Raw genomic sequence first — 14,004 nt, forward strand, 5'->3', positions numbered from 1 at the left:
TGAATGCTGAAGCCAATTATGAGTAAATTTACTATGGACGACGTGTTTCTGCAGGCTGACACCAGGGGAGGAGACTCTCTCTGAGCACAGCAAGACATGATTCTTTCTGTGAATCTAAATGACACTATATTTTAAGCTAGCACAGTATGTTGTCTGACAGAACTTAGTACGTGTAAGCTCTCTCACACACACACACACACGTTTACACATGCTGACACCTGCAGTTAAATGCCTGCACACATTTAACCGAGCTCAAGTGATCAGTAACAAAAACACATCAGCTTCACAGAGGCCCTTTTTTAAAATTGCAGACAAATGAACAACAAGAAGTGATATAAAATACATCTATCAATAAATTGGGAATGTTGGGAATGTCCATGTTGTAAGCGGAGAGCCCTTTGAGACATTTGAGTAAGTCTTTTGAATGGTGTGATAATCATGTAATAAAATATGTTTTCAAAGAATGCAGCACTTCAGAAAGTCTTCTCTCTGTCAAAGTGTAAGAGGCTTAGGTCGGCTTCATGGCGCTAACTTCCTATCATTTTAATAGGCTGCCAGACACTAACTTCTGTATCATTTTAATAGGCTGCCAGTCAAACAAGGAAATGGAGAGTGAATGGGAACAGAATGAAATCCTGTGTCAGTCACCGAGCCTTGCCACAGACGATTAAACCACTTTGCTCTCCACATTGAATGGCTTTAGCATCCAATTTTTATTTATGGTCGATATAGTTCTTAAAAATCCACAGGTGTTTCTTTGGAAGACTTTTTTTTTTTTTCTTCCAGAACCGTGACCTTCTTCTGAACCTTAGAAAACTGAGGGTGTCACAAAAAGCTCTTTTTACTTCAGCTTGTTACTGAGAGCTGAAGAAGGGTATTTCTTGTTGTGTGAGGTAGATGCATGTTACAGGGAAACAGTGATGTAGAGTTTCATGCTGCAGTCACAGTTAATGCTGGGGACTGTCTTAAGCAAGATGACACCACTGCAGACAGGCAACATAATTACTGTGTCTGTTTTAGCAGTGCCTGTAATACTCCCCCCCCCCCCCCCCCCCTCCATTTCAAATAGCTGTGGGTCCTGCTCGCTACGTGTCACCTTGTTTTTTCTCTGAGAGACATTATTGTCTAGCTTGTAAAATATTTTTTCCCTTAATATTGATATCAGAGCTGCAAATAACTATTTTCATTACCAATTAATATCACAATTTGTTCCTTGATTAATATATTAGTTGTTATTTCTTGCTTTTTGGGTCTCATGGGGCTCCGTACAGTCCAAATATGTCAATTTTTCTATGATGTAAAACAGAGAAAATTAGGACATCCCTACATTTAATAAGCTGGAACCAGGAAATAATCAATTAATTGACTAATGTAACACTTACATCATCAGCTCACAAATGTCAGATATTGGAATAACAGTTAAAATCAAAGCATCCTCTGACGTTCATTTCATATGTATTTTTGTCATATCCTGCCAAGTCTTTTTCATGACTTGTGTCATGACTTGATGTTGACAGGCAGTGGGCTCCCATGGGTGCAAGCTCATTTAAAAAACAGCCATAGAGTAGCAGATGCCAGATTAGTGTCAGAGCAAAGTGACTGATGAAGAGCCTCCTGGTTGTCCCCTCACATGCTAGCGTTGTTGTATATGATGTGCTCATGCTTGTTGCCCCCTTGTTGCTTCACCATAAATCAATAATTTGGTCCTACATACTCAGCGTCTTTTAACTGAGGGGTTAAATGATACCTTTTAGACAGTTCTGCTGCCTCTTCTGTCATTGCAGTAAGGTACACGTAGCTTCCTTCACCAACATAACTCTTTGACTCTTTGTGACACTAATTTGATTTGAGTGGCGAATAATTGCATTACTTCCATCAATATGGGTAGTTTGTTCTGCACCACGTCCACAAATGTAACGTGACCATAGAGAATGAGGTTCCCAAATTGCTCGAACAATTACATGCTATTGATTAACAATTATTTATAAGTCAGAGGACAATCCTGAATTTGGAGAAGATTATTGGAAAATCAGTGTTATGCACAGTTTAATTTGCTCAATCGACTTTGAATCTATGAAGAGAAACTGCTGATGCCTTTTAAATCCTCTTCATGGGAAATTTGACAACTTGTGGACATTTTGGTGCAAATTGGTAGAGGTTAGATACATTTTTGTTGAAAAAAATGATTTAGAGTGAATGACTTAGAACAACAGACTGTGACAAGTTTTTACCTGTGTGTCTATTTATGGCCTTCCCTAGGAGCTACACTTTCACTCTGTTCATGTCTTTTTCTGTCCTCTGTTCTCTAAAAAAAGAAGAAAGGAGCTGGCTCTTATCCATGTTCCCATTCAGTGTCATGACTCAAGGGCATTAAGGTGCCAGCAGCTTGCTGTGGTTTGATTGACTATAGACCGTAGGACGGCCCAGAGAGACAACTGGGACATGCCCAGATACCCAGGAGAACACAATGACAAAAAAGTAGTCTTCTTCAAGATCAAGTAACACCTTTTTTTTCCTCCTGGAAGATGACATATCTGAGTGACATGGCTGCTAAATATTAACATTGCAGGTTGCTATGCTGGCTGTGATCCTGGGTTTGAAAAAGACACAAGAGAATAATACATATTGCTCAGTTACTTTGCTGTGGCCTTCTTTCCTGGCTAAGGAGTTATACACTAAATATTCAGGACACTCTTTGCAAACAGTTGTCTAATGAGGTAGATTCAGGTGGAAGTCATTATCTCTTAAGCCTATGTAAAGGGGATAATTGTCAAAAATGTCACATTTTATTCTCCGAACGTCCTTACTCATCAACGAGGTGGGGTGCGTTTGATTTATTTGTCAGTTATTTTACACGATCCAGCTTCAGAATATGATATTTTTTCAGTGAGCTGCACGACATATAAGAAACCAGCCCAGCTGTCTCCTTTTGGCACATGTGCGTGTGTGTGTGTGTGTGTGTGTGTTTGGTAGGGGTATCTGCCAATCCCTGTCATGTATTTTGACTAGAACAAAAAATTAATATTTTACAGTCTTCATGTCATTAAATTCAAAGTGTTGGAGTTTAAGCAATATTTTATGTTGTTTTTTTGTCTTTTAATATATTATTTCATATTACTTTTGCTTTCAGATGTTTTCAGCACACTATTTAGGTTACTTGGTTTGGCAATGGCAACCACCTCCAGCTTTCAAGCTGATTATACATGACCTGTCCATTTACTTAGAGAGCTAGATTTTCTTTTCTGAAAAAAAACACTGAATGATGGAGTTACATTTGAAAGGTGGCCAGAAAAAGTGCTTCAAAGGTTGACCTGTATGTTTCTGATTGTGCTGAACGTTTATGCCCAACATGTTAGCAGTTGCTTGCTAAAACACATTATAATAGTGTATGTAATGTACCCTCCTTGTTACAGATTGTTTCTAGTTCTGTCTAAGCCCTACTGGAAATACCATGCAAACTAAAGACAAACTCATAGATATGATTCTACAGCAAAAGAAGAAATACAATTTCTGTAATAAAGTGACTAATATGAAAAGATTGCTTGAAGGAGCCAGCTGTGTGCTTATGAGATGACTACCATTAGTTGCCAGATGGAAGCTTGAGTGCTAGCTTGGCCTGACACTTGACTTGGCTGAGATCATATGGTGAAATGCCTCTGATGCTTGACAGACAGAAGCCATGTGTTGCCAGTCAGTATTACTGGAAACTAAATGTATTTTGTGTTTTTTGGTGGTTAACCAGTTATTTATTAGAAACATTACAAAACATGTGATTGTTTTTTAATTTGATACAACTGAAATATACAGCAGCAGACTGGTGTCCATAGTGTTCTGCTTCATTTAGACTTACATATGTTTCAATCAGAGTGAGCCAGACTGCCAGTGTTTTATTGTAAATAGGATGTATGCCCCCAGCCCTGTAACTGCCAGTGGGCAGAGCCCCAGATGTTGTAAATTCCTATCAGCGCCCCTGCTGTACACACACAATTCATTCTCCATTAGTTAGGGGAATTAACTGTGAAGTGCAGGCATGAGGATGTGTGGAGAGAGAGATGAGAATGACCCTAAACTATTGGCTCTATTTGTTATGTGGTCCCAGAGCTTGTGGAGTGGGGATGGGTGGGTTTAGTAAAGAGGGTAGAGGTCTCTCATTTTCACTGATAGAGGGCTCAGACATTGAGGGAATGACCAAAGAGTAGTGAGATCCAGTCAACTTCAATTACGACCCCTTGTAGTTCTCCCAGAGGTCTGCTATATTGCTTTTAAGGAGGAATCAATGAGGTGACAAATTGTTGTGGACAGCAACCCCTTTATTTGTTACATTGTTGTATCCATCCCTGGATGCTGCTGTAAGTGAGTGCGTGTGCGCGTGGATTTGCGGGTGTGTCTGTGCTTTTTTGGCAAGCACATATAAATATGCAGCACTCCCCATTTATGATAATTGAATGCTTTGGTCCATTTGTGTTTTGGTGGTTTATTTTCTGCTTGTGGCTTTAATGGCTTGTTATCTGTCTAAACCTGTTTTTAAACACTTTCTAATGGCTGTTCACATGCATCACCCAGTGACGCTCAGTGCCAGTTTGTTTTTATGTCACAATAACACTGTTAAGGTTTTTCTCAAGGTTATTTTTGCATTTGAAGTCCCTGTCATATCTGAGGATGTCTGATGGCTGATGAATGCCGACTTGCTCGAGCATATGAAGAAACATTGTACGTAGCTGAGTTAATTGAGTGTTTTTAATGGAGGGAGGAGACAATCTGAACCTGTCACAAGAATGCTTTTTGCTTGGACAGTTATATTCTGGGAAACTGTTGGTGAAGAAAGTACATAAATACAAAAGCTGGGAGAACCAGGGAGCTGAGCCTTACAAACCCAGATCTGGATTAATTAACCTTTTTTTTTGGTAGATAAGATATCAATAATGGTTCATAGAATATAAATGAATTCAAACTGCAGTCTACATCTCCACTGAGACCCAGCAGATACTATTCTAATATGGTTGTTGCCTGGAAAAAAAAAAACGCAACATAAATATATTTGTGATTTGAATTGTCCATTGAGCTTTTCTTATTTTCAAATTTTCAAATCAGAATTCATGTTGTCAAAACAGAGGAAAGCACTACCCATAAGTGAATCACCTCATTAGTTATGGTTTTGGGGGAGAAAACAGAAGCTGGTATAGATATCAATCCAGCGAGTAATGAACCTTGCAGACAGCTGACCACTGTGAAATGTTTTGTCTGTATATAAAAGTGAAAAAAAGATGTCTCAGCTGGTGTTTGTCTAGCCTGCGTGGTGTCTGTGAGTTGAGAAGCTTAGTGTTGTTTGCTATTGCCAGCGCTCATATTGTTCAGCTTTAATTGTTTGAATTTCTAGTTCAAATGTGTGAGTGTGCATGGCTCTCTGCAGTCGACTGTGCAGCTGATACAGTAAGTTGCGTGTGTGTGTAGACTTCAAATCATCTCTTGACAATAATGCATGGAACATAATTGATTCAGACATGCAGCAGGATATGTTTCCATGTAATAAGGTTGTACGCTGCTTTCATATCGTACTGTTTTCTACGCCTCTGAGTACTGTAAGGTTGCGTGTGAATGTGGAGTGGGATCAGACAGGCTGACATGAGGTGTACTGTGAAATCACCTGATGAGGATGGTGGTGTAAATCTGCCAAAGCAAGTTCTGTGTTAACAGTTCAGGTTGCATGTGTGTGTGTTCGCATTTGCTATTTAGAGCACCTGTTGTGTACAACTGCATTTCAACATGACAGTGCAAAGATTCACAAACATCTCAACTTGGTTACAAATTAAAAAAAGGTATTTATTGTAAGAAGCAGTGTCGTCATGTATGATAACTAAGTGGATAGTACATAGCACAAATTAGACTTTTTAGCACACATGAAATCTAAAAAAAAAGCAGTTGTCTAGTACTATATGTTTAAATACTGTACTGTAAGTGTGGCTAAAGTGCAACACATAATGAATAAGACCTAATACACCTGTGTTCTCTGGCTAAGGTAGGTATTAAAAGGGTTATCACTTACATAAATATATGTACACACTAATTATATTAATTTACCTTCCATCACATTTCAGTCTGCCACTTCTCTCCAATTTCAGTGTGTTCATTATTTATCCAACATTTTTGAGACATTCTTTCTCACTTTTTTTTCAAACAGCTTTCCAACAGGCACCCAAGAGGCCACCATATTAATGCAACACATTTCTCTTTCTTTGTCTCTGCAGGAAAAGAAGAGTATGTTGCAACCTTCAAAGGATCTGAGTTCTTCTGCTACGACTTGTCCTTGAACCCAATTCAAAGCAGCAGTGATGAAATCACATTGTCATTCAAAACTCTTCAGAGGAATGGACTGATGCTGCACACGGGAAAATCAGCTGATTACGTCAACCTGGCACTGAAAAATGGGGCTGTCTCACTCGTCATTAATTTGGGGTCTGGAGCCTTTGAAGCTCTGGTGGAGCCAGTCAATGGGAAATTTAATGACAATGATTGGCATGATGTCAAAGTAACAAGGAATCTACGTCAGGTAACAGTACAGAGGGTGATGCAGAGACTCAGTAAACGAATCAAAACAAATGCACTTAAATCATTACCATCATACAATATATTATTTTTTCCAGACATTGTAATTCGATTGCTAAATTAAATCTTGGTGGAGATAAAACAGAACCACAAGTGAGCAGGGACATCTAGATGTGAATCGGGTTGTCTATTAAGTTACAGTTCGAGGGAAAAAAAGAAAGACATAGCTTTTGAAATGGCATTCTAGTCATTCAGACTCATTCATTTAACAACATATGAGTAGTATTACATTTTTAGTATCATTTTATTCTACCCTTTTAAAGTTTATAGCATATTACTATAACTAAAGTATTCTTTAAAACAACTACAATTTTCACAGCTTTCACAGTGAAATTGAAATATGACTGAACTCAAATGTGAATAATGTTTAGAATTCTGTAAAAAAAAAGTATTTGACTGCAGGCCAAATTTTGATTACTTTTCCTCTACTTAATAATGTTTTCATAAAATAATAGAGAAAAGCTGATGCATTTATGAGCATTAAATCAAAGTGCGACATTTAAACGCATTCAACTTCAAAGACAGCACCGTTTTTAGGCATTGCAAACAGATACATTCTCCAGTGGCAATATACCCCATAAATGTGGGACTGTTTATTGGATCAACCGTGTTATATTTCCTAAATCTCACCACAAGCAAAATGAATCAGATGGGATGAAGGAAAGGAGTAAAGTCAGTGACACACCTGCTAAAACAAACTGTCCTGGCAAGAACTATAGAGGTCAGTGAGTGTTTGTTGCACTGCAAATATATTAGCTATCACTAATTTGTACCAGGTTCACAGTTCTACAAGGTCTGCTAAATGGTGTGAGGATACAACTCCCAGTCTGCTAGAGCCACCACTGTGTCAGCTGTTTGCTTTAAATTAGCATATCCCTGCTCAGCTGGATGTTCGGGGACTAACACCACATCAGTATCTGGGTAAAAGCAAATATGGGAACATGACTATATGGCATGGATCTTTCAGGCTGACTGTAATAAATCAGTCACCTGGATGAACATTTCTATTATCTATGGATTTAGCAGATATAAATCCAAGTGGGAACTACCTGAACAACCACGCACAAATTGGGTTCATCAATGGAAGCGACAGTACCAGTATTGGTGCCAGTATCTTGGACCTTGGTGAGAGAAATCCTGCTTATATTGCTGTGGAAATTGTTCTACAATCCAGGCAATGGTGGTGCTTTTGGATTGTGTAGATGACTTGCCAAGGCCAGTGGAGCATAAGGGCGATTGGCTCATGTAAATGAAGAAGCCAGGTGAAGGCATATTGCATCATAGTGCTGTCAGGGTTAGAGTTTGGGTAGGTTTCAGTTACAAAGTGGATGCACAGTTGGCTTTTAATTGCCTTATGTAGAGTGTAGTGCATGCAAAAATATAGCTTGTCAAATTTGCCCATAAAGTACATCAAACCAGTTAGACTGTTCAGCTTGTGTTACATAAAAAGGCACTTTTTCCCCTAAAGTATTATTTTGGCCTACATAGGGTACCTGATGAGATTTCTAAGGACAGTTACACAAACCTTTTAAGGCAAACCCATTAAGACAAAATCTCTAGAAATGTTCCTGCTCATTTGGTGGGAAATGTTTGTCTTCACTTGAGAACCAAAGCTGCTTCTTTTGCATAAATCAGTAAATTGATTATTGGTAAATCCAAGGATTTGGTCAGCTTGAACATTCACTGCATTCAAATTGTGAAAGAAAACCAAACATATTGAGTGCATGCTCTGTGGGGGAATCGGAATTGCCATCCTCCTCATTCTGTGTCAGGGTCTTCTTTGCTTTGTCTCATTGCAGTAAAGTGATCCTAAAGTCCATCAATAAGACCAAAAGGAGGTACAGTATTGTATGGGCGCCGGAAAGTCTGAAACACCGGATTGGTCTCAAGCCTAAAATCAAGTACAAAAGAACGGACATATTAATACCAATAACATAAGTAAAGCTTTAAAAGTGGTCTTGAACGTAGGACTTTGTTAATCAGGGTCAACTGATGTGCTTTAGGCATTCCTTCTTATGAACCATTTGATGTCTGTCAGTCATAACCTTTTGTCAGGACTTGGGTAAGGGAGTTCTTACTACTCAACAGTCTGGTCACATACAAAACATGGTGCAAAAACACCATGAATAAGTTGGGGAGTCACTGGTGGAGCTCTGGCACCTCGTGTGGAGCTTACTTGTTATTTCTGCTTTTTTCTTGTTAAACTTATTTTGCCCTTTTTCTTCTATGTTACTAACATGCTTTGGAAACAAACTAACATCATTCATGGAATGTGTCATTCTACTAACAGTATGGTTTTTGCCGTTTAACAATGTACTAACTATTGACCATCATATATTATTTGAGTAACAATCGTTATTCTGTTCACAGTTTTTAATTTCCTTTCTCCCCCCTTTTCCACAAAGCACTCAGGCATTGGACACGCTATGGTAAACAAACTACATTGTTCGGTAGATATCATTCTAATTGTTTCTTAGTTTGGGTTTGCCGTGTGTTTCTTTTCTTTCTTTTTTTACTGTAGACGTCATTTACAAAAAAAGGGAAATTGCGGTTGGTACTCTTCTGCTTACTTTTCGAATCCTTTTTAATTTTTCGGTCACTCATTGGTTTCACCCTCTTTATTTCACTTGTTTCCTGTCCAATTCTGTTTGATCCACCTTTTTAGGAGCATCATTTCGAGCCTTTTGCATCAAGCTGTGGTTTATAATGAGGACCCTCTCCTGTCTGGCTGGCCTGATGCTCTTTGGCTCAGCCAGTTGTATCTCCATTCACTTTGCATGGCATGCACTTTGACTGCGTGTTGCCAATGTCACACTGCCCATTTGTCAACATGAACGTGACAGTCGAGCTGTGTTTGTCATTGGTGCTTCTCTGGTGCTTTCTTATTTCTCTCTGTGGTTTTGTAGTGTTTCGGCATGCATCTGACACTGTGGAAAGTGTCAAAATACTGATTCTGTATCCCAGTCAAACATTTGGGAAAATTTTCTTTTTGTATACAAATAAGCAAAAAGAAAATACAAATGCATGCATGCTATTTTTTTTTTCTCAACTACCCCCAGTCATTGTCCTATAATAAAAGGTGATTGTGCTTTTCATAGCATGTGCTCCCTCTCTAACCTAGTAGCACGTTCTGATTTCTTTTGTAGAACGGCTGGACGTACTAATATGGAATTTAGTTAAACTAACCTGAATAACATTTTACTAACACCATTTTTGTGTCTGCTAAAGTACTTTTAAGTTGCATCAGGGGCAATACTAACACTCTAGTCTGGGCAGTTCACTAACACTCTAACTCAAATAGTCTTCCTTTGGGGGCTTCCAGTCTTCCAACCTAATCAACCTGGTAAAAATAATAATATACAACAAGAAAAAAGACAATGAAAAACAGACATGAAAATGGGTTTCAGAAAAAAAAAAAAAAAAAAAAAGTATATATATAGGGAAGTCTCACAGACAAGAAGAAGGAAAGGCAATAACATTGCAGTATATAGGCTGTTTGAGTATAGCGTGTCCTTTCCCTGTGCTTTGTTGTCTAGGTAACAATATCCGTGGATGGGATTCTGACCACCACAGGATATACACAAGAAGACTACACCATGCTAGGCTCTGACGACTTTTTCTATGTTGGAGGGAGCCCTAGCACAGCTGACCTGCCTGGATCTCCAGTTAGCAACAACTTCATGGGCTGCCTCAAGGAGGTAAACACCACTTCTATGTGCACTCACTCTGAGGCTGGTGGGTGTACAGGATATGACTGGCTTCACCTTAGGACTCCACAAAAGGCCCTTCCACCCACACACTGACCCTGTCTCATCCTTTAAACTTGTCTTCAGTTTGTTTTTCTCACACAATCTCTACAAACTTTATGTTGCCTCTACTGCCCCCTCAGTGCACTTATAATGTTATATGCACACACACACACACACACATGCACACATACTGAGGTGCATGAAGTACTCCCCAACCACACATGTAAAGCTCTGTCTTGGAATAGGATTTACCACAGACTTCATACAGCTCTGTCAGGTGCACTTCAAAGAAGAGGAGTGATCCTGAGATCAGGTAGCTGAATTTTCATGAGCAGTCACACAGCTAACACACTTAAAGAAAACTTTGCTGATTTTCAACCAGAATTGTATCATCACAATGTGGGTAGTATATGCTAATAACCCTCCATGTTGCCTGCACTCCGAGCTCTCCACTCAAGTCAGCCGGAGGATGCAAAACACAATATTTGATGGACTCCAAAGATCTGCCTTAGACTACAAACCCTGGTTACTCATTTCAAGGGCTGTCAAATGTGGATCTCCGCCTACCATGTTACGCCAGCACTAGGGAAAAGCACACACTAATATAATACGACTACGACAGAACTTTAAAATATCAGCATGTTTAGAATTGAACTAGTCTCATGATAGGAGGCAGATTATCATGCTTTAGGGTCAGACACAACAGTATGGAAGAGGAAGCAACCGGAAAAACAGGTGCTGTAGCTGGGGTAGCCTTGTGGCATATCGACTGGAAACTGCTGTCTGCACCATGTTACACCTATTTTCATTTACACAGTTATTCTTAGTAGATCACCCGCAAAACGCACGCTAACTAAACATGCAATCTATTGCACTGAGCATGCTACTTAGTACCCTTTATTTGGGATCATAGTAAATCAGGCACTCTGTGTATGCATAAATACCTTTTTCTCTAGAGATGAAGCAAGTGAGGTTGGAGAAAGAAACATTTTATTTCATTTATTTTTGCTGGTTAATAGAGATTCTAACCGAAAGCTTTTTCCTTCAGGAGACACCAGGTATACAAAAATGCTGTATCTATCAGGCAAATCTCCAAATTACTGCAACATGAGTTGTTGTTTTTTATTATTTTTTATTTCAAAAGCTGTTAGTCCTTTTCCTCACTTTTCCATTCTTTATTTCTTTTTTGTGGCTCCTCTTGCTCCTTGGGTGTCCTACATTTTTTCTCACCTCAAGCGCAGGCTGTCGTCCTCAGCGAACCACTCACATAGGTTTCTGTTTAATGAGTAGGCAGGGTGTGGAAGTCATGTCCACACACCATGTATAGCTCATTAGAAGTCTGGTTGTTAAGGGGACTGTCTTAGTTAACTGCATGTCTCTGAGGTGCTGCAGATGTGGTGACAAAGGAAATGGGATTGGTGTACTCTAAGCATGGTCACCCACCCCACTGAGTCGCCCTCTATGCTCTTGGTCAGACAAACCACAGCAGCTGCTCTCACTATCCTGAGATCGATGTACTAAATTGCTCGAAAACTTTAAAATAGGGTGCTGAGCTATGATAGTTTCCATGAGATAAACAGAATTCACCCTTTTATTTGCTCCTTATTCCTTATTTACCTTTAACAGTCAATGCTGATGTCAATACCAAAAAAAGACATAAGAGCGAGAGTCTAAGCCTGTATATTGTAAAATCCATAGTTAGTTTAATTTACTTTGCTTTTAATTTGTCACTGATGCTTTTAGTGCATTGACAAGCTCTCTGCTTCCTCTCATCCAGCCTGTTGAATTAAACAGAAGCCTCATCTCAGGTCAGCTTCTGTGCCGGTCACAGTAGCATATGAGTGGTGGTTTAACAGCATGTGCTGTGGCCCCTGATTGATGGCATGTTCCCAAGTGGCTTGTTGCAGCATCCGCGTGCAGATTCCAGTCTGAGTTACCAGGCCTGCCTGTGGGTTCTGATGGCAAAACAAACGGTGGTGCAGTAATAGCTCAGTTGTCATAGCCCTAGCTTGATGACAAATTAGTGCAGCACCACTAGTGCAGCACTGGTCGTAGCTCAGTCCAAAGCTCCTTTGACTCTGAAAGGTGCCTTTGGTCTTGACTATAAATAATTGATTTGGGTTTATTGACTGTATCTGTTTCACCTTTAAGTCTACATGACTAAAGTAGGCAAGTCTGTAGCCTTGCCTCAGATATATAATCTTCTATTCTTCTACTTTTTTTTTACATTTACATTATTTGTTCTGTCAGGGGCTTGGTGTCACATTACCTTTTTATTCAATTTATTTTTCTATGAAATTGTTTAAACATTCCAGTTGGCTCCTTGTCAGATTTGAGAGCTGTGTTTTCTTTTTTAAAGGAAGATAAAGACTAAATAAGAGAATAAAAGGCTGCCATTATCTATTTCCTGTTTTCCTTGCAGCTAAATGCAGTCTGATACAGTTATTTGCACAGCATTTACAAGAAACAAAGCTTGAGCTTCCCTAACTCTGATGCACTGCTACTATCCCATCTACCTTAAATGTTAAACACAGTAGATCTGACTCAGTGATAAACATAATGCTCCATGCAAATGCAATCCCAATGGAGGTGTCCCTGTTTTCAGGTGAACGCGTAGCGTGACAGCAAATAAAGGATATGGGCAGTGTTTTCCACAGCTGTAACTCATTTGATTTGGCCCGTTGCCAGCAATATAGATTTACCATTGTAAATAATCTTTTGTTATGTAAATACATATGCATATTGCTTTAATCGTAATGGAGCTATATGTCACTTGATAACTGTGTCTACCAATTAGCAGTGCTGGAGTTGTGTGGAAGAGATCATTGACTGTTAGTTTCCCTTAGGGGTAGTTTTTAGATATTAGTTGCTCCTTTATCCCTTTGCCTGGCTGTCTGCCTTTAGCTCTAAGTCTTATTTGCTTTGCTAACTGATTGACATATTATATCAAGATCCTTTGAACGTGTCTGTGTTTATCTTGGTGGGGAAATTTTGAAAAAGCATCACCATACTGATGTTTTAATGGAAAACTTTTGACATTCATCAAAATGTTAATTAGTTTCTCATACGGAAATTAGAGATAACCATACAGATGGATCGTTGTTGTTACAGCTGCCCTTACACTAGTTTCTCTTTCATTACACAGACTGGATAGTGAGGTTATGGTTGTCACAAGTTTTTGTGAGACTGGTTGATTTCTACACAGTGGATCTTGCAGTTTTCTCAGTTTTATGAAATATGTTTTGATCAATATATTTGAAGACTTCAATCCGTAGTGTTAAAAAAGGACTTCAAGGTAAACTTCCCTTTATCCTGTAAGTTAGCGAGTGAGATATAGGATAGTACATAAAAATGATCAGTTTTGCAAATGGCTCAGCTGTTATTTGCGCTGTACCATAGTGATTCTCATCCTTAATTGGAAGTTTAATGACATTATGGCTTATTTTTTGCAATGAGCTATTGTCTGTCACTCCTGTGCCTTAGTAGTACAGCACTAATGCACTTTTTGTTGTTTTGTATTGTATTTTTTCCCCTAGCTTATGTGCAGATCTTGTCATGTGTGTATGCATTCTGTTTTAATTCACTTTAGACAGGCTTATCCATTATCTGCCTACTTTTATTCTAACCACAGGCTGCAACAGGGGCCTTAATC

The 14,004-nt window shown here is 39.0% G+C and overlaps 1 protein-coding gene across 2 annotated transcripts in view; it reads left to right on the top strand.

Moving 5' to 3' along the window:
- Positions 1–14,004, top strand: part of LOC128373367 (neurexin-1a) — a 257,924-nt gene that overhangs the window by 85,415 nt on the left and 158,505 nt on the right. The window contains exons 6-8 of one of the 2 annotated variants that reach the window (XM_053333666.1): positions 6,246–6,547; positions 9,009–9,032; positions 10,140–10,301. In XM_053333666.1, coding sequence (XP_053189641.1) covers positions 6,246–6,547; positions 9,009–9,032; positions 10,140–10,301 — 488 coding nt within the window. Of the gene's footprint in view, positions 1–6,245; positions 6,548–9,008; positions 9,054–10,139; positions 10,302–14,004 lie in introns of both variants that reach the window. The other variant, XM_053333665.1, reaches the window with a different exon arrangement.

The sequence above is a fragment of the Scomber japonicus genome, chromosome 14, assembly GCF_027409825.1.
Source record: "Scomber japonicus isolate fScoJap1 chromosome 14, fScoJap1.pri, whole genome shotgun sequence".
In the NCBI taxonomy this organism is placed as follows: domain Eukaryota; kingdom Metazoa; phylum Chordata; class Actinopteri; order Scombriformes; family Scombridae; genus Scomber; species Scomber japonicus.